This window comes from Diadema antillarum, unplaced genomic scaffold (genome assembly GCF_040938485.1).
Source record: "Diadema antillarum isolate AM-2024a unplaced genomic scaffold, OU_Dant_1.0 scf00000121, whole genome shotgun sequence".
Classification (NCBI taxonomy): domain Eukaryota; kingdom Metazoa; phylum Echinodermata; class Echinoidea; order Diadematoida; family Diadematidae; genus Diadema; species Diadema antillarum.
Genome location: NW_027271010.1, coordinates 89,466 through 110,510, shown reverse-complemented (window position 1 = coordinate 110,510; position 21,045 = coordinate 89,466). Strand labels below are relative to the sequence as shown.

Sequence of the window (21,045 nt, the reverse complement as noted above, 5' to 3'; positions counted from 1 at the left end):
ATTGATAAGATATCTATCCTCTTTATTTAGTGAATGGTATCCAATCAATATCCTCACAAACCATGTCAGCAATTGTGTTCTTGTGATGTGCAATATATATTCAGTGGTAAATTCCATTCCCATGCTATATCTGAAATCAACCAAACTATAACTATACTATTATCTGTAACTAAATGTATTGTATACTGTAACTAAAAAATAAACTTGTAATCACTGTCCCTGTATATATTACTTATGTCAAAACATGATATTGCACTGGTATTCCTTTACTATTACATAATTTTGTGAACACTAAGAATTGCATACTATTTCTGTTCTTGTGCACCTGAATGTGCAATTCCCTGTGTGTACATGTACATCATCAAATCCTGCCTGTATTTGATATTGTCGCTCATTAATGCTCAGTGATAACCTTTTCAAAAGTTCTTGGTTAAATTATCTACATCCAAATGATGCTGAAAAGACTGAAAGATTGTATTCACCATAACCTTGGGCATTTTGAAGTGTTTCTGCAACAAGACTTTTTTCTTTTTGGACAAGACTTTTTTCTTTTTGGACAATACTGCTCTATCTAGAGCACTCACATGACCTGAACCCGAGGTGACTTGCGAATGGAATCCGTATTCTCAACATTATAAATGTGGCCACTGACATTTCTTCAGCAAACACTTACGTGAGCATGCTAGTATCACAAAGCATAGATGGCATTGCCTTTTTGTAAAAAAGCATTTGCAGAATTATTGGTTGACTGATATTGTAGTCTCAAGTGATTTGTCATTAACCTTCCTCTCCTCATGTGTTATGTGATGCAGAGCCGCCAAGTGCCCCTAATTCTGCAGGAGGCTTCCTGAAAACTGAAATTCTCTTCTTATCTTGACAATAGAACACAAAAGCCCCTTCGAATTGGGAATCATCTTGAACTATATATTGAGATGCACGGTTACACACAAGTATATCCCGCATTTGCTCTTTGGAATGTCCATGGTTTTGATGTGTGAATTTTGGCTGCCCTGTGGGATGTCTTCGCTATAAGATGATCTTATGTGCAAACTCTTTTAGCTTGTCTATATGTTTTCAGTAAATCAATCAAAAAGACCAAAAAAAAAAAAAAACCTCCTTAAGCAGTCATCACTCCCCTTTTCCTCCTTGAATGGCAGCTTAAAAAAAGTTTAGTGTGACTGACAGAGGTCTTCTCTTCTCTCCGAGTGCAGGATCTCTGGCAAGGAATCTAGGATGGCTGCCTTTGAGCTGCTGGTCGTGCTCTCCGAGGGCTGCCCCTACAACCTGCAGAGAATCGCCACCCAGCTGATCGGCATGCACCATCAGGGAGACCCTTCCATCGCCAAGGAGTGGGAGGTCAGCATCTCCTCTGTGAAGGATCATAAAAGACGGATTTGCAGGAATAGCGTAGACTAATGGCTATTGCATCGCCGGGGTTTGGGCTAATGTGGCATTTGTTTGCTCATTGAGTCAAATGCGAAATATGATTCCTCTGTCACAGCATGAATTACTGTAATTGATGCAATTGTTTTCCTCACTATTTATTTTTCTGTCAGAATACCCTCAAATGGTGCACACATTATTTCAAGATTGCTGTAAGCCATAATCCAGATCATACATGTGTATCAGAATGAGTGAAATTAATGGGATCTAGTTTAGAATATCATTTTTGGCTATTCACTGCATTGAAAAACAAGCAGCCGGTATTAGTCAGTGAATGTTGGGGGTCTTAGGTGGATGGAAGGGTAGTTGAGCTCAAAGAGCCCACCAAGAAAGAAGGATATTGTTATACCACAAGCAACGTGTATTGATGCAATTTGCAGGGGTATTTTTTTATGTTCAAGAAAACCTGTAAAGCTTATGCCCAAGATGCACTTTGAACACAATGTAACTCACTTTCTGTTTTTTATGATTAGTAATGTAGTGATACAAAACACAGCTTGATTAGAGTTAGAGACACTCAGTCCTCTGACAAGCTGTTTATGTAATACATTTTTTTTGCCATTTACAGCATTTACCACCGGTTGAGGGACGTACAACCAAGTATGTGGGACTAAAGAATGGAGGAGCTACTTGTTACATGAACTCTGTCATTCAGCAGCTGTACATGACTCCAGGCATCAGGGAGGTATGTATCCATGGATGTGAGAAATGAAGTATAACTATTTATCTTTTAGTGATCGTGAATTCTGTAATCTCATTGGTCAATCAACCACTTAATATATCCCGTATTACGTGGATATGACGTCATGATACTGTATTACACAGCCAGCTGCGCGTGTACCAAAGACGCTTATAGGAAAATGCGTGCTAATCCTGTACAAAACGAATGGACAGCGCGCGGTCCTCGAGGGTATTGCGCACATAACCTGAGACCACTAGACGCTTGATAAACAACAGCAACTTATATCTATCTGGCTACTTCACTGCAGTATCTTATGGCGTGTACGTGTACGTATTTGTATGCGCGCATCGCATGCAGTAATCAGCTCGCGAGACGTAGGCCAAAGTCAACATGGTCATGGCTGACAGCCGGCGATTTCAACATCATTCATGAGGGGAAATCAGCGAGAAGAAGGTTAGCACTTACACTAAAAGATAAAATCGTTAACCCCTGCTTGTTCTTACGAAATATGGGAAATATCTACGGTCTGGTGCCATATTCCATTCGGCCTTCGGCTTCATGGAATATGGCACCAGACCATAGATATTTGCCCGTATTTCGTGAACAAGCAGGGGATAACTAATAGTATTGAATCTAAAGATATCATGTTTTGTGATCTGATGTGCCATTTTCGTCTTGGAATATTAACCCTAAATCCTTTGTTGAGAATGTACTTTCAGGGAAAAATCAGTGCTGTGCACTCAAGTGTAGTCATCCATCGAGATTGACCTAATCTGGCCAGTATTGCAAATTATTATGTGAATGTTTCCATTGGGGTTTGATAGGCGTTTTGTTGAAAGCACAGAACATTTCACCTCTGATGATAATACAAAACAAAAACAAAGAGAGAATCAAATTTCCAGGTATGAAACTGCAGAAGATTGCTGAATTTGATGGCAACATAGACATGCTGTAAAACCAGAATTTTTTTTTTGTTGTTTTGTGCATGAAACTTTTGCCTATTTGTCGAGACGCCAAGATTTGCAAGAGTAGACCTAAAATGTGCATGAAAGTGTTTATTTTTTTCTACACAATGCATTGAATGCCTGTGGCAGTCCATGAACATTTCATGCTGCAAAAATGGCCGTCGGCTCCAATTAGTGAAAGTTTCATGCCGTGAATGTTTCTGGTTTTACAGTATCCATCTCTGATATCCACTAAAAGAGAAGTGAGTGTGTGACCACTATAGACAAGTGGTCTCTAAGACAGGCTTGAGGGAAGTTAGCATTGAGATTGACGCCATGAATGCATCCCAAAACTCTCCGTTCGGCAGGGCATCCTCGCCAGCCACATGCCGGAGAAGGCGGACGCGGAGGACAACGTCTTCTTCCAGATGCAGAACGTCTTCGGCCACCTGCTGGAGAGCAAGCTGCAGTACTACGAGCCCGAGCGCTTCTGGCGGGTCTTCAAGTTCTGGGGCGAGCCGGTCAACGTCCGCGAGCAGCAGGACGCCTTCGACTTCTTCACCATCTTGACCGACCAGCTGGACGAGCACCTCAAGACCACCGGTCAGAAGGAGGTGCTGAAGCCCAAGTTCCAGGGCCTCTACCTCAACCAGATGATCTGCCAGGATTGCCCACACAGGTAATGGAAGTTCACCAGGCCTCCCACCCCCACCCCCTAGTTTCAATAAAGAGTTTAAAAAGAAGTGCATCTTTGCTTTCACAGTAATAGCAGCCTGGCAGCATCAATCAACTGTCACTGCTTTAGATGTTGCTATGGTGACTGCTTTATTGTGAGCTGCGGTCACAGCAAATCTCTCTCTGAACAATTATGCCCCAGATCTGGTGTACTGCTGGTAGCAAATCTTGCTCTTAAAGAAGTGTGTGGATGTTTATTTCTTTCTAGCAACAGTCGCTATGAATCGTTGTGTAGACAGCAGTGATAGGAAATTGGAGAAAGGTATGGACAAAACATTATCTCAGCGATGCCACTCAGCTGTTGTGATGTTTGACTATAGGATGGCATTTTGAATCGGCATGATTGTCATGAAATTATCCATCACACTGCTCTTTTTATTGTTATGTGAAGTGGGTTGGTTCACAATTTGTCTCATTATTTTTTTTTTCTTGACTGTAGAAATCAGGATTGTATTTCTTAAGAGGAGCACACTCTGTAGATTTTCCTCTTCATATTCTGCCAAACACGAATGCATTTATGAATACAGTTGAACTTCAGAAGTGTGCTTTATCATTAGTCATTTGTTTGATAGCCATAAGACGTGCTACAGTTGAACCTCTCGTATCCGGACAAGTCGGGACCGGGGCTCATCCGGATAAGGGATTTGGCCGGATACGGGAGACTCAATGCTTTATACATGTACATATACATACACATGCATGTACTGATGTAGCCCATTATAGTACCACATGTAGTAATGTGTATACTGCAACCTTTTCATTGTTACACTCAGTAACAGACCCCAAAATAGAGGTTCGTGTCTGCAAGAATGAAATCATTTTCTTTTATAAATTCTTGGGATGATTTACCTAAATAATTATAAAGAAATGTATCAAGTAGATCTTGAAAATAAACAGTACGAGTCGACGAAACTACGCTTCAAAATTCGATCATCACGGCTCGGCAAAGTCGACTGTAGGTCGCCATTGTTAGATGGTCTCCCTCTCTCTCTTTGTGTGTGTACTGTGTGTGAACAATATTTGAGTGTTCAATATCATTCGTTGCTCAGCCAATGACTTGAAACAATGCATGTCTATCTAGTCATATCGACGACTGTGTATGGACCTATATGTGGCAATGCGATATGAGAGGACTCGAGCGCATAATCTGTCCATGTTCTTGCGATGATTTGGGGATGTTTGGGGATGTTAGAATGTCTGAAGGTAAGCAATTTGGAAGGAAATTTGATGTAATGTATGTTAATCATGTTGGAAGTAATATGTAATTCATGTGTGTTTGTGTAGGAGTTCTCAAGGAGTTGGGAATCCCCCTTTCCTCCCGTAATTATTATAAAAAAAAAAAGATCACGGCGAGATTGCGTCCGTATAATAGAGAGATCCGGATAAAAAGAGGCCGGATAAGAGAGGTTCAACTGTATATCACGCGGGGTATTGATGAACCCTTCAGTTGAGTTGACCATCTTTGTCTTTAAGATTATAACAAAGCCCTAATCCCGCCCCCACAGTATTTGTTTCCTAGCACATGAAATTATGAATTTAACCTTCGAGGTATCGCAGCATTCTCATCATTTTGTCCATCTCACCCTCCCATAGGAAAGAGAGGGAGGAGGAGTTCTTTGCCCTCAACCTGACGGTGAAGTCCAACAACCTCAACGACTCCCTGGAGCAGTTCGTCAGGGGCGAGATGCTGGAAGGGGAGAATGCTTACCTGTGTGAAGAGTGCAATGAAAAGGTAGGAACCTTGTCCATTCCATCCAAATGATGCTTCACCAGATTGTTGTTACCACTACAGAACATGAACCTTTGCAATTTGTGTGATGATCTGGTCTTTTCTTGTGGTCATCTCATGTAGATATTGTGATATGATTGTCTTGGACCTGTATTTTTCTCTTTCAACTCTCTTCTGACTATTTTGACACCAAAATTTATTACCTTGACTTTGATTGACAAAATGATTTTTGAACTCAATATGAAAACTGGTAATGAACAGAACTTGAGAGTTTGATATGCGTGCCATATGTGGTAGCTTTAGCATTGAAGCAAAACCCAATGTGCATTTTCTTTAATTACTCCTATTAGCAGTAATGAGTGGAGATAACTGGAGATATGATTTGCAAATGTCCGAAGACCTGTGTGTCTTTGTGTTCTGCATTTGCTGAAAAGAGATGAAATTTGTATTTCACTCGTTGGTGATTTAATTACTCCATCTCACACATCATCTCTCCTAACGGGAGATGAAAGGGTTGTCTGCTCGTGGCATATTTTTTCTGTGATTGGGAGAGTATTAAGGGTTGATTGCATTCTTGTGAATGTATGAAACAGTGATACAGGATACAATGTAAGTTTCTTGTTCACTATGAGTATCATCCTATGATATATATTTTCAGAGGAACACCATCAAGCGGACCTGCATCAAGACGCTGCCCCCGGTCCTCGTCATCCAACTCAAGAGATTTGGCTACGACTGGGAGGCGGGCAGGGCCCTGAAGTTTGACGACTATTTCAAGGTGAGAGAGAGCTCTGTGTCTATGTCACTAACAGTTCGTGCAGGGAGACTGGCTTGCATCCTGCCAGTCCTGGTATTTAATCGCTGTAATCTCCTTTTGTACAGCATTTCTAATTTTGGCACAGACAGGAGGCTCACCAATGTATTGTTCTTTCTATATGCTCTACATTTGTATTGTTTGTGTCCTTCATGTATTTTTGTTTAAGCATTTTTTTATTCTCTTGGACATTTCCATTGTCAGTGTGTGTCATTTTTTCCCCCCCCATGCACAGCTGTACATTTGTATATCTCATTTGTCTTATTTGCATCATATTTCATCACTTGTGCTTTTGTATATCTAAATACTGAATATGCTTCCTATTTTGTGATGTTTTTGCAAAGTGTGCAACTTAACTGATATTCATGAAATGAAAAGTGTCCCATAAGAAATAAATCAAACAAACAAACAATTTTTATTGTCTCCAAGCTAAGATATTGCTGTTCTATCCAGTAAACAGCTTGTGAAATTGTCTCACAAGTCCTGTAATTAAAGTTTACCCATGGCTCCATGTCAGAGAGGTGGCCCAGTAGCCCTGGGTAACTAAAAAGGTATGTTAGGCCACCATTCTTCTGAAAAAGTTATCTTTTTGTAGCCCAATTAGGCAACTAAAACAGGATTGTTCTGTTGCCTTTAATTTTGGGTCACTACATTTCTTTTTTGAGCTACCAAAACTTCATATTAAAAGATTTTAGTGGCCCACACAGGCCACCATAGAAAAATGTTTGTGTAGAGCCCAGCTTTACCTGTCTCTTTTCATCAGATTTTCTCCCTGTACCATGCTTGCTAATGCTATGAACAAATACCGAAAAGGAGTCTTCTGGTGAATACATGTACCAGGTACTTGAAATGCTGTTATTGTTGCCCTTAACGTGTATGTTTAGAACCCTACCCTAATCCTTGCCCACTATTTCCTTGTACCTTCACCTAGTTCCCCTGGGTTCTAGATATGGAGCCCTACACAGCCAAGAGCATGGCCAGGCTAGAGCAGGAGGCTGAGGAGCCCCGGGGTCCCCACGGCCACCAGCGCAGCGTCTCCTCCCAGAGTTCGCCGGACGATCTCTACCACCTGGTGGGTGTGGTGGTCCACAGTGGTCAGGCCAACGCCGGCCATTACTACTCCTTCATCAAGGACAGGAGGTGAGGGGGACCAACATAAACCCAGTTTTAAAAGAGCTTTTCAGGCCATTGTTACTGTGACAACGTCCAGGCAATCTTTTTTTTTTACCATGCCTGTTAAAACAGTCCCTGCAAAATGTTGTCCAGATGTTGTCAAAAGGTTTTCAGTAGCGGCATTTACACCTACTAACATCGCAATTTTTAAAATCGCGATATTTTGGTTCCACCGTTTACACTTGCGCAAAAGCATGCGAAGTTTGAGCTTCACGAAACATCGCGATTTTTTGGTCGGTAGTGCGCATGCGTAATTTACCTCTTTTCAACACGGTAGCTGAGTGGAAGCGCGCGCTATTCTGTTCGTTTTCACTGCAGTGCAGTATATTTTGATCACAGCTAGCTGGTTGAAACGTTGAGCCAGGGCTTTTTATCAGTACAATGCATACATAAATTTGTGTTTCTCGAGACTGTTTACTTACGGTAAATCTATATAGCTTGCTATATTAGATCACATACGTAGTAGGTGTGTAAAACTTCATCTAAGTATGGAAAAGTTGATGCCACAGCAGCATTCAGGAGGATCATGAAATTTCGCCGATATGACGAAAGTGAGAAGTTAGGACTTGTAAGTTAGGACTGGTATTTTATCAGGCGACAGCGAGAACTCACACTTGTTACGTACTCCTGTATTCCACAAACAACGTTTATCGAGAGCAGTATGGGCACTCCCACAATCGATGCATTTCTGGGAGAACATTATTTTGTTCAGTCGTCATGGGGTGATGATAGGTGGTTGGAGAACTTCAGGTTTGCTACTAGTAGTAGTTTTCACGTACTAGTTTCATCAGGGAGAGGGAGGTGAGAGACCACAAGCTGATCGAGGATCGGCCGTTCAGTACACTGTACCGTGTACTAGTACTCTCTACACGTACACGTTCCAAAGAGGGATCGGGAGCGCGCGTAAACTCCCTGTGCAATCCTATACCGAAAGTCACGTGATGAAAAATCGCGATATTTCTGCCGCTTGGGTTTACACTCGCTAACTTCGCCTCAAACTTCGCGATGTTTCAAAAAATCGACTCCAGCTGGCGATTTTTCTGGCGATGTTTCGAGGGCGTTTGGGTGTAGTTGCTTAGCAACTTGCACCCAAATGTCGCGATTTTTCCAAGCAAGTGTAAATGGGCCTAGTGTGTGTGTTCTGAAACAGTACCCCTCGCTCTCTCCAGCAGTTTTCTTGCCTGAGGCAGGAATTTGTGCTCTGGACGTTGTCGGAGAAAGTTATGTTAAAACAAGGCTTCAGAATTGGATTCTGAACATGGCACCCTGGAAACCAAAAGAAAAGAAATATCAGAATCGATAGAATATGAGATCATGACAGCGAGGACATGTAGTCATACGTCATTTTAAGGCAACTGTCAGGTAAATTTTTGGAGTAATCAGGCAATGAAACTACAGGTGTGCATGGAGCGGTTAGGGTGATGGGGGGGGGGGAGGGGTTTAGAAGGCAGGTGATAACTGTATTGTAGAATTGAGAATGCAGAGAATACAGCATGTAGATCAGTGTGTCAGATTGAAATTTGTTAGAAGGTTTGACATAAGAGAAAACAATCCATTTGTGACCATGCAGCCAAACAAATATATGTAGTTTTAGAATAGACCAAGATTAGAGAAGAGACCTTTTTGAGCCAGAAGCTGTGCTGATGCAGCTGATGCAGCAGCCAGATTGAGTCACGAAGAACCCCTACGATGGTTCCCAGATTTTCCAAGGATCACAACTACATGGAAAGAAAGCTTGACAACAGAAGTTTGGAAATATTCTTTGTTAATCAATTCTAATGTAATGAAAATTTAAATGAAATTGGTACTAGCGGTGTCTCGTTTGAATAAGCTTTGTTTGTGTTGCTAGCATTGGAATTAATGGGTACAACTTACTGTCTAGTCTGACTGCTTGCAATCCCTCCAGTGGGACATCCATCACCAACATCAGCAAGGGCAAGTGGTTCCGCTTCAACGACACCCAGGTAGAGGAGTTCATCATGACAGACACGAGGTTGGAGGAAGAGTGCTTTGGGGGAGCCTTTAGAGTCAGGTCATGTGAGCCTTCAGGTTAGTCTCTTTTCAGTCTCTCTCTCTTTTCTTTTTGCTTCATCCTTTTCAGGGCCCTGTGGCGTATAGTGTGCTTAAAATCCAGCGTAAATATCAAATTGGCTTTGGCTCGTAACCAGTCTGAATTGAGTATTTCATGCTCTTGTTTGAGTACAATATTTTATTGCAGATGTAAATTCTGAACAGGGTTAGGACTCAAGGATTGTTTAAAGGATTGCATGTGCTGTTTGAAATGACTCTCAAAATTACAGTTTCAACATGGTGTGGTATAGTACTTAAATATGGAAATTGCTGCTGTAAACAGTAATTATTTTGAATGCTTAGTACGAATTACCTCAGCATCATAATGGACAGGTAGAGTTTGCCTGTGCGTGGGTCTGTGAGGTTTGAATTTTCATGTGGTGAGGTTAGAAAACAGCAGTCTCTGCCACATGTCATCATAAAGTTGTTTCGTGTGCATCAGGATCGTACGGGCCTGAGAGCCGGTTACGGACGTGGAGCGGCTACATGCTGTTCTATGAGAGGATGGAGGGGATGAGGACGCCCAACCCCATGATCAGGATATCCCAGAAGGGTTTCCATGGCGACATGCATGGGTGAGTGGTTTCTCAGAGAGAGGAAAATGTGTGTTGCGGATGAGTTATAGAGTGGCGTAAACTGATGAGCGAATCAGACTTTATGACAGATCTGGACTGATGTGAAGTTCTGTTTAAACTTCAAGGTTTTATCACAGCACTACATGACATATCTCTGTCTTGTTTTGGATTTTAAAAAGAAAATTTTGATGAGCTTAAAGAACAGTTGAATTAGCAACATTTCATTCCAGCTGGATTGAATTCCCAAAAGTTGTTTGCTTGCTCATAATGGCAAGAGGTACATACACACAGGAACAGAGCAAACTCAGAATGAAAAGAAAAAATGTCCACTTTCCTTTATGTAAAATATCCTTTGAGAAAATCATATGTGAAGTGAAGGGAACTGAAGGTTGTGAATATTTGCTTCCTCAAATTGGCACTCCAGAAGCATGGAGCAGCTGAGCTCCCCAGAGCTGTCGCCGACGACGGGTGACCGGATGAGTGAGCTGTCCGCCCTGGTTCACAAGGGGGAGAAGCGCGGCTTCTTCGTGGACAGCATGCCAGCTGCCATCCAGCGACACATCGAGGACGAAAACCTGCAGTTCCTTCGCAACCGGGCCGTGTACAACGAAGAGTACTTCACCTTCGTCAGAAAGCTTGCCTCGTGCAATTTGGTGAGTTCTGGAACACCGAGCAGAATGTGTGGTGTAGATATACAGACTTCTTTTTCCTGGGTAATACAGGAGGAATACAAAGAGCACCAAAGCAAAACTCTATGGCCCGAATTCACGAAGGTGGTACAAATGAAACCATGGACAAAAACCATGGAGCGCCAAGTGTCGCACGGAATATTTCGTTACGAAATTGGTCATTTCGTCGACAAGTGTCGCATGGAATATATCTTTACGAAATCAGTCATTTCGTCGATGAAATGATTATTTTGTAACGAAATGACAACATCTTGTAACTAAATGAACATTTTGTCCACGAAATTATAATTTCGTGGACAAAATGTTCATTTAGTTACAAGATGTTGTCATTTCGTTACAAAATAATCATTTCATCGACGAAATGACTGATTTCGTAAAGATATATTCCATGCGACACTTGGCGCTCCATGGTTTTTGTCCATGGTTTAAACCATGGTTTCATTTGTACCACCTTCGTGAATACGGGCCTAAGTGACATGCATTGAAAATTGAATTGGTGCTTCTCCAGTTATACAGCTTTCAAGAAATTTGTAACCCTTTCTGTGCCAGGGACTTTGGACACTGTGTATAATGCTGTTTGGTTCTTTGTGCCAATTGGCACTACACGGTTAAACTGCTCATCTGACTTGCATGTGTAGCTACAACTTGGTTATGCATTTTGCCCGACCAAAAACAACAGCAAAAGGATTAGGAGACTGTGGAGATTAGACACATGTCTGAATATTGATCAGTTTGTGGTGGTTGGATGTTTCTTAATGTGCAAAATGTCACAGAACATAACTGAAGGATGGGAAAATTCAGCAGTAGATCTGTCATACAGTTCTAATCTCTTTGTTGTTTGTTTGTTTGTTTGTTTCTTTGTTTGTTTGTTTGTTTGTTTGTTTGTTTGTATTTTCCTTTTTGTATTTTTATGGGCAGTTGATGATTCATGAATAGACAATACTGTTTTGGATGTGCACCACAGTCAAATGAGACTAGGGAATGGGTAGTCTTTCCTACAAGTAGCCACCTGTGATTCTCTCTTGTTGACTTCTATCATTTTCTTTTTTCTTGAATCTCCTTATTCAGCATATGACTTACCACCACGCCTATGTAGATATGTCTGTTCAAAGCATTCAGCTGGCAATGCACTTCCTTCTCAACACATTCTTCAGAACCAAGAAGAAACTCAGGTATGTCACATGGCTCTCGTACAACTACCATGTCTTATGCCCTTGTCTGTGCCCATTCTTGACTTTGCAGTAGCTGTAAGAATTGTTGTGTAAGAATTAATGATAACAGTTCGCAGCAGGTTGTTAATGCATCTGATTTCAGACTTATTACTGTTGAGCAAATAGAATTATTCCTTCATTTATTTTGTGACTGTTGTTGCCTTTCAGAAAATAACCCTGACAGTTTGGTTATTCAGTTCAATCTATGGTATTGTTTATGCTTGGCATTGAGAGTGACATTAAGTAAGTGTATTATAGTTCAGTGAGCTGATGTTTGCAATGTGCTCAACAGAGGCATTACTATCAAATATTATGTGTACTTGCTTAAAATTCATGGAGTTAATGAATTCAAACTTGGCCTACAAGTCCCATATTTTTGGCCTAAGTATCATTTCATGTCTTGTTTAAGTTTTTGTTGGCTGTTTCACATTAATGCATTTTGTGTTACACATTTTTCTGATCTGGCTTTGCAAAGGAGCTGGCAATCCCTGAATTTTCAGGGAAGAGAGATTGGGTGTGTCTTTGCTACATTGTGAAAGTCACATAATGTAAAACCTTTGTAACGATAAGAATGAAGTGGACTAATATGTATAGTAGAGGGCACATCCAGGACAGTTAGCCATGCTCATACTGTTGTCATGCCAACAGGTACGATCTTGAGGACTGGAGGGACGTGATAGACCAGCTGGTGAGGGACAGTGCAAAGGCCTGTGAGTGGGCCCTGGAGTTCATGGCCACAACACAGGGAAGGGACTACCTCAGGTGAGTGTGGGATCGGTATGTGGATGGATGGGTGGATGGATGGATGGATGGATGGATGGATGGATGAATGAATGGATGGATGGATGGAGGGAATGATGGATGGAGGGATGGATGGATGGATGGATGGATGGATGGAGGGATGGATGGATGGATGGATGGATGGATAGATGGATGGATGGAGGGAATGATAGATGGAATGATGGATGGATGGATGGATGAATGGATGGATGGATGGATGGATGGATGGATGGAGGGATGGATGAATGAATGAATGAATGAATGAATGAATGAATGAATGGATGGATGGATGGATGGATGGATGGATGGATGGATGAATGGATGGATGGATGGATGGATGGACGGACGGACGGACGGACGGACGAACGAACGAATAAATGAATTATTGAATTAATTAATTAATTAATTAATTAATGCATGAATGAATGTATGGATGGATGGATGAATGATATCAATGAATTAATCAATGACTGAATCAATCATAGAATGATGAATGAATCATTCAATAAATTAATGAATGATTGAATGAATAAATGAGTGAATACATAGATTCATGGATGGATTAATGGATAGACAGTGTGGGGAAGAAAAGCATTTCCTCTGTTGTAAAAACGCACTGTAGTTGTGTTTGTATGACTACATGGCAGGGGCTTTCTGCTTGTGTAAGCTCATGCCATTTGTGCATGTTTCCTATTCCTAGTGTGTTCATTCATTTTCTCCTGAAATCAAAACTGTGTGACTATTGGCAAGAGAGGGCACAATAAGCACTAAAATGCCTACAAAACATGCTACATACAACATATGTTCACATAGACATGTCTGTGTTCAAGGAATGAGTATTTACTCTTCCCCCATCCACCCACCCACCCAGAGCCTTTCTTCTGGAGTGCCCCAACCAGGAAGTGCGGGTCTCCATGGCGATGCTGGTGAAGAGCATCATGCATGGCCACGTGCAGCGCACCCATAACACCAACCACGCCCACCTGGACGCCCTGTTGGAGCACCTGTTGTCCCTCCTGGACAAGGAGGTCCTGGAACACTGCCGGAGCTGCGTGCAGTACTTCTGGCTGCTCAGCATGTACATGGAGCTGGTGAGAACCTGCCTTGGCCATTGCATGCTACCTGTTTCCCACAGAGCACTGGAATCTGCTTTGCCATTGCTTTTTCCTATGCATTAAAACCCGTTTTCCTTTTGTATTCAACCTGCTCTCCCAATGCTCTTTACTGTGTTTTCCTCTTTGCATATGACCTCCTCTCTGAAAGCACTTGAGCCTATCTTCCCTTTGCATTAAAAGTGCTCTTCCTTTGTACTAAATCCAGTTTTTTTTTTTTTTTTTTTTTTTTTTTTTGCATTCAACCTACTCCCCCTATACACTTCAACACTTTCCCTTTGCATTCAACCTGCTCTCCAAATGCTCTGAGACCTGACTCCCTTTTGCATTCAACCTGCTGTGCCTGTGCACTTAATAAACCTGTTCTCCATTTACAGTCAGCCTACTCCTATACATTTGAATTAGTTCTCCATATGTGTATGCATTTTTGATGGCCTGTTTTCCTTATGCACTAAGACCCATTTCCCCCTGGCCCCCAACCTGCTCACTCTATGCATTTAAACCTGTTCTTCCCGTGCATTCACCCTTCTCTCCTCTTTGCATTGAAACCTGTTTACCCCTTTGCATTTATCCTGCTCTCCCTATTCACTTAAACTTGCAAACTTGATTTAATGAACCTGCTTTACCCAATTCACAAATTCGTGGGATTCATTGTAAAGGTTGAGTATTGATTCAAGATTTGGTCAGGTTCTTTTAATGAGCTGAGGCTGACTGGGGGACACTTTTTGCAAAACTACACTTGGTACAACTTGTAGATACTACTGCCATCTTTGTGTGTGTCTATTCGTTCTCTGGAAGTATATGTAAATATGTTTTTAATTCCCTTTTGTTTTAATTGTTGAGTCCAGTGTTTCTATAGATTCTCCTTCATGTTTGTTTCCATAGGGTTCTGATACCTGTGAGCACCTGTTCAAGAGAAAGGCCTTCCAGAGACTCATCACATTCCTAATTGGCCCACCGTCAGAGCTCAACGACATGGTAAGAGGGACAGACTACCCAAAAAAAATTAATAAATAAATGAATAAAAACTTAATAAGGCCCTTTATTTCACTGGCCAAGATTTTGCTTAGCCATAGCAGTTAGTGGGGTTAAGGCCTCCTCTTTAGCCTCACTGATTTTCCAGGGGTAATCTGAGCACTGCTTCTGTTGTCATTAGGTTTTTTGGAAAGTGGGCTAGCCCTGCCAAGAGCACTGCATTCTGCAGTGCTAAACACCAAGTTGCAGTGCTATGAAAGCCAGTGAGATCAGGAACAGAAACGGGATGAATACTCCTGTACATTGTAATGTAGCTGTGGCTGTGTAATGCTAATGCCATTGTAATGTAAAGTTTGCTGGAAGTGGGAATGATGATGTCAGTGTCTCCTTGTGCCTGTCTGGAAAGTCCTATCAAGAAAAGTGCTGTTTTGGGATTGACAAGCTTGTTCCATGTCATTCTAATCAAAGTAATCTCAAAGCACCATTTGTCCATTCCCCTTGAATTCTGTTTAGAATGATATCTTACAACAAAAGCTTCTTGCCAAGGACTCCATGAGTAAACTAAGCAGAGAAGACCTTAGCAAACCGTTCATATGAGTACCCATTGCCTCTTTAGTGGTCATCTTGTGGTGTCACACCAGGCTTTGGTCAGTTACATTCTGCATCTGCTGTCATTGACCATGATACCCATGATAACCATTTGTGGTGATGTCTTCCCCTGCAGGACATCCAGACGAGGAGGTGGACATCGCTACAGACTAGAGAGTTTGGCTTTCTGCACACCATGCTGGCTGCCATGGTGCTCCACTGTGATGTCTCACCCTTCAGGACAGTGGGTAGGTATAATGATGATGATGGGTGTGGATGGTGATGATGATGATGATGATGATGATGATGATGATGATGATGATGATGATGATGATGATGATGATGATGATGATGTGATGATGATGTTGATAATGTTGATAATGATGATGATGGTGATGAGGATGCCTGTGATGATGATGTAGTGATGATGATGATGTCAGATGATGGTGATGGTGATGATGATGATGGTAATGATGGTAATGGATAATGACGATGATGGTTGGAAATGATTGTGGTGATGATAGTGGTGATGATGATGGTCATGAAAATGATGATGGTAGTGATGATGATGATGGTGATGATAATGATGTTGCTGCATATGGGGTTGGTGATGATAGTGATGTTAGTGGTAATGGTGATAATGTTACGATGTTTTATTGGTGATGACGATAGGTGATGGTGATGCTTATGATGCTGATGGTATTGGTAGTTAAGGAGAGTGACAGTGGTGATGATGATGATGATTGTGATGCAGGCAAATTTCTGGCATGTAGTGAATGACATAATGTCCCATCTTCTCCTACACAGATCTTGGAGACAGGCCCAAGAGGCGGCCGATCCTCATCCTAGAGAACCTGAACCGCTACTTGCCAGTCCCTGAGGACATGAAGCAAACCCTCTTTGGCCAAGCTGGCCTCAAATACATCAAGGAGGTAGGTCTGATTATCAGATACAGTATGTCTGTGGCCAATTCTCACCATTGTGGTTTAGAGTTGAGGCACTGCCCTACTGGAGTTGCCTACAATTCTTCAGTGGCATCAGAGAGGGAAATTGACTGGAAATTAGTTTCAGTTGAAGGGTCAACCTTTGTGTGTGTGTTTTGTTGTTGTTTTTGTTTAGCCTATGGCATCTGTTACAAGAGATTATTTTCATCAGTCTGACTTAGTTGTGTTACAGAAAAACAGATTGTCATATACAGATATGATAATACTCGGCCTCCATTGGATACCACATTCTCATGGAATATTTGAGGCTTTGAATATCAATTCCATCAAAGTCTGCTGCAGCCATAGAAATTCGGAACACTGTAAGAAATCTTTGATTCTTTAAATTAGTGATTACCTGAAAGAAGGCACCACTTAAAGTTGATGCCATTTATCGAATTGATGTAAATCCCGCAAGATTTCAGGGTGATGTAAAGTGACATGAAACCATAGGGGAGTCAGTGGACTGGCCCACTTGACATTCTGACAAATGGATGAACAGCACCAAGCCTCTGTGGTTGCTCCCACATGGGTAAAACTATGTCACTGAAGAGGATCGATGGAGTACCCTGCATCATGGAACTAGCAGAACAGATGGATTGTAGGATTCGAAGTAACGACTGACTTTGCAGTTTGGTAGATTGATCGTGAATAATGATTTGTTATCATGATGATCACCTGTCTTTTTCTTTTTTCTGTCTCCCTCCAGTCTGTCCTTGCATTCCGTGAGGTGCATTCCAGCACCACGCCGATCCTTGACATGCTGCTTCACTGCAGCTTCTGCAATGAGCGCTTCACACTAAACGTCATGATGATCATTCATGTAAGTCTGAGCTCAGTTTTTGTGTAGATGTACGTGTTAAATGTACAGTAAGTGCTGATGTAAACGTCTGGATTTGCCAAACCTCTTACATAAAAGTGACATTCAAAAGCATTCAAATTGTTTGATTTGTGAAGTGAATTTTTTTTTTCTACACTCAGTGAGTGGTGATTCGATTATCCCTTTAATTTTTCGTGCTGTGCGACAACTACTTTTGAGGCCCTTGGCCTTGTCAAACGTATGCTTATGATGATGGTCTGTGTTTCCGTTATATTAAAAGTTGCTTTATTTGTCTTTTGAACAACATTTACATGCAGTTCTTAAGTTTGCATATGCATGATATTGGCACCTGCTAGTCTTCATTTTGTATCATCATGGAATACTGTACTTTTTAGTGAATCAATTATCATTCTAACTGTTAGATTCGAGCAATATTGTACTCAATAATTTTGTTCAGTTGACTTTGTTTGACATTGATGTTCAAAAAGAAAGGCAGAAATGACATCAATTGATCAATCAATCACTTGTGATACTTTATTTTTCTTGATCGTATGAGTGCTGGTACTGGTACAAATGTAACAAGCTCTGTGATTGGTTCTCTTTTGCCTACGAACAGGGCCAGATCTCATCAGCACCAGCCAATGAACTGAAGCATATCTTTGTGCTCTTGCTGGAGCTGCTTCTTCTGGACGACCCGCTGCAACTAGCCAGACTCAAGCTGGCCATGGAAGGGAGGAACAACAACGGCCTGTTTAGTGAGTCTTGGTCCTATCTTGACATTCTTAAACTTAAAGGGACTGTATCATTGGGACACTGTATAATGTGAAGGTTGGCAATGGGAATGGATTCGGGGGGACTCAGTAACACTTCAGAAAACGCTTACCCAACATTCTCTTGCAAACAGAAAAGACTTCGAGCGGGGATGGACTTCTTTCAGCCAGCCTCCTAGTCCTTGCTTTGGATTTGAACCTTGATATGCTTCGATGCACATATTCACTGATGTTCAGTTCTATTTAGCAGGCCTGTGCAAGTCATATTTTGCAAATGTACTGTGGTAGACAGCAAATGAAGATCTGTTGAAGAACCATAGTATTTGTCAATGGGTTCCTTTTCATACAACACTTTTGAAGTCCCCTATTCCGCAGGACAAGGCTTCCTTTGTCTTGAACCTGCTTTAATACTGTATTGTCTTTGGGATGTATATTACTTCTTTATGATGCGATGATCACCTGATGTCTTTTCTTATTATCTGGAGTTGGTTGTTCACTATCATAACTTTGTAGTGGACTACTGAATCTGTCAGATATTTTGTTATCCGTTGACGACATTTGACACAAAATTTCTGTAGTGGAATGCTAAATCTCTCGGAAATTTTGTCGTCAGTTGATGACATTTTGCACCAGAATAGAATGCAAATGAGGGTTACAGCTGACAAACATATGTAGCATAATCATAACAAATATAAAATTGATCCTATTTCGACCTTGACAAGTCAATGTTCCCTCTCTCTTTGAATGCTGAACTAATGCACAGTATTCAATCTGTATATGCAATACTATGCCGTAGAAGCCAGCTGTTACTTTTCTGCAGTATTTTGTGCTGTTTATTGCCAAAAACACTGCAGGTTTCATCGAAAACTCTGCTCTCCCAAATTGTATCACTACACATGTCTATCACAGGAAGAATTAAAATACTTTTTCCCACCAAATAATAAGTCTCTTCAGCCCTCAGAATACTACAACACCATTTACAAGGTTGTCATCCATGTTTTGCTATAATGTGAAATCCTACATAACTTTACAAAATGACAGACATCATCAGGAACTGCACGACGACTGACAGCAGGCGGTCCTACCAATGCATCAAGTTCCTGGTCCACTTGTCCAACAAGTGCCAAGTGGCCAAGGAGTACCTGACCTCTGTCTATCAGAAGTGGCACTGGGCGGTCAACTGGCTCAAGAAGAAGGTAATGGTCAAACCAGATCTCTCTTTTTTATGCCTCTGCCACGAAGTGTAGCCGGAGGCATAATGTTTTGGGGTTGTCCGTCCATCTGTCCTTCCGTCCTTTCACTTCTTCCTCCATTATCTCGGAAGTGGCTCAAGGTATCATCATGAAACTTATTGTTCAGTACATATTCATGCATGTACTGCCTGACAGTGATTCTCTTGGGAATGTAATGGTCATGGGGTCAATGATCAGGTTAAAATGCTTAAATTTTACTATTTAATGCTGAAATTCGGCTTTTTCTCCGTACCTTGGTAATCATTCGGTACAGAAACATGGAAGGGTCAAAGATCAAGGGAAAATCCTCAAATTTCCAAATACCTGCTCTCTTAGACAATATAGCCATTCATCCAAGCAAACCTACACTCTGTAGTTCAAGGAAAGTGAACACTCAACACATTTGTGACAAACATGTCATTTTAATATTTTGCCATTTATGTCAAACTGTCATCACACATTGTCAAGACGTACTATAGACCTATTGCGAGAACCATGCATTATGGCGGAGGCAAACCAGTCGCCATAGTGACATTTCTAGTATTTGTTTTGTTTTGTTTTTTTGCTGGCAACACTGGTAATGATGTTTATCTGACTTGAATCGCATCAGTCATTTCTTATTCTTTCTGCATTCTTTTCAAATACTTGATAATGCATAAGTGATTAAGGCAGAAATGCATTAGTGGGATCCATGTTTTATAGTGTTTTTACTTTTCAGAGGTCCAGATGAATCATTACCTTTCAGCTGTCCAGCACACTGTAATGAAATGCTGCCCTATTATGCTGTATCATACTTATGTGTATGATAAAGAAGGAGATTTTAAGAGAGATGCTTCAAGATGTTCCCTTATTTGAATGAGAGTGCTGAAAGAGATGCACACGGTTCATGTGTCCTTCTGCAGATGACGGAGCCGTACTGGAACCCGCAGAGCTCCATGTCCAACGAGTCGTCCACCAGCAAGGGCTTCCAGCGCACCATGAGCGCCCAGGACACGTTGGCCGAGGCCACTGCCCTGCTGACCGAGCTCACCACCCAGGACGTGGAGGCCGTGCGGGAGGAGGAGGAGGAAGAGGAGGAGGAGGAGGGCAGGGAGGATACTGGGGAGGGTGAGAACACCGAGGGCACCATCACCCCCCAGGTGGAGGTCAACGGGTCATCAGAGGGGTCAGAGGTCAACGGCAATGGTCAAAAGCGAGGGGACGGTGGCGAGAAGAACAAGTTGATAGAGTCCATCACTGGGGTTGATGATGTTGATGGATAAAAATGTGCAATGTCATTCCCTCCCCCCCCCCCTTTCCCACCTAAGTCCAACCCCAACCCCCATCCCCAGTCTGAATTGTGAAGTCGATGAAAGATGATGATGATGATGATGATGATTAGAGTAAGGCACTGATGTGGATGTATTGTCATATCTTGTCATGAACAGGTACTGACTATTGTAATGTGTGATTCAAGGTGGGACTGTGAGCAGACTCTTTGCCAATCTTTTGCTGAGAATGTTGGGAAAGTTTGGAATCTGTTCAGAGTCAGTAGAGGAAGTTCTCCTCTGCATCTACAGATTAATGATTTAAATACTTAAAGAAAAAAAACCAGAGAGGCGGTTAGGAGAAAGCTTTCAAACATGTGGATGTAGAATGCCGTGTACGGGGCTGCTGGTGAATTTGAAAGAGAAAGAGACGGAACGGACTAGACTGGTCTCTTCTTGTTTGAAACTGAAAC

At 41.7% G+C, this 21,045-nt stretch overlaps 1 protein-coding gene across 1 annotated transcript in view; it reads left to right on the top strand.

Annotated features, from left to right (window-relative positions):
- LOC139720095 (ubiquitin carboxyl-terminal hydrolase 24-like) overlaps positions 1–20,587 on the top strand; it is a 53,623-nt gene extending 33,036 nt beyond the window's left edge. Inside the window, exons 33-51 of the mRNA XM_071631464.1 lie at positions 1,212–1,356; positions 2,012–2,128; positions 3,438–3,748; positions 5,398–5,536; positions 6,192–6,311; positions 7,279–7,487; positions 9,427–9,569; positions 10,033–10,165; positions 10,590–10,818; positions 11,923–12,026; positions 12,714–12,827; positions 13,717–13,936; positions 14,843–14,935; positions 15,657–15,768; positions 16,328–16,452; positions 17,213–17,326; positions 17,940–18,078; positions 19,135–19,289; positions 20,228–20,587. Of these exons, the coding sequence (XP_071487565.1) occupies positions 1,212–1,356; positions 2,012–2,128; positions 3,438–3,748; positions 5,398–5,536; positions 6,192–6,311; positions 7,279–7,487; positions 9,427–9,569; positions 10,033–10,165; positions 10,590–10,818; positions 11,923–12,026; positions 12,714–12,827; positions 13,717–13,936; positions 14,843–14,935; positions 15,657–15,768; positions 16,328–16,452; positions 17,213–17,326; positions 17,940–18,078; positions 19,135–19,289; positions 20,228–20,587 (3,082 nt within the window). The remainder of the gene's footprint in view (positions 1–1,211; positions 1,357–2,011; positions 2,129–3,437; positions 3,749–5,397; positions 5,537–6,191; positions 6,312–7,278; positions 7,488–9,426; positions 9,570–10,032; positions 10,166–10,589; positions 10,819–11,922; positions 12,027–12,713; positions 12,828–13,716; positions 13,937–14,842; positions 14,936–15,656; positions 15,769–16,327; positions 16,453–17,212; positions 17,327–17,939; positions 18,079–19,134; positions 19,290–20,227) is intronic.
- The last annotated feature ends 458 nt before the right edge of the window (positions 20,588–21,045 follow it).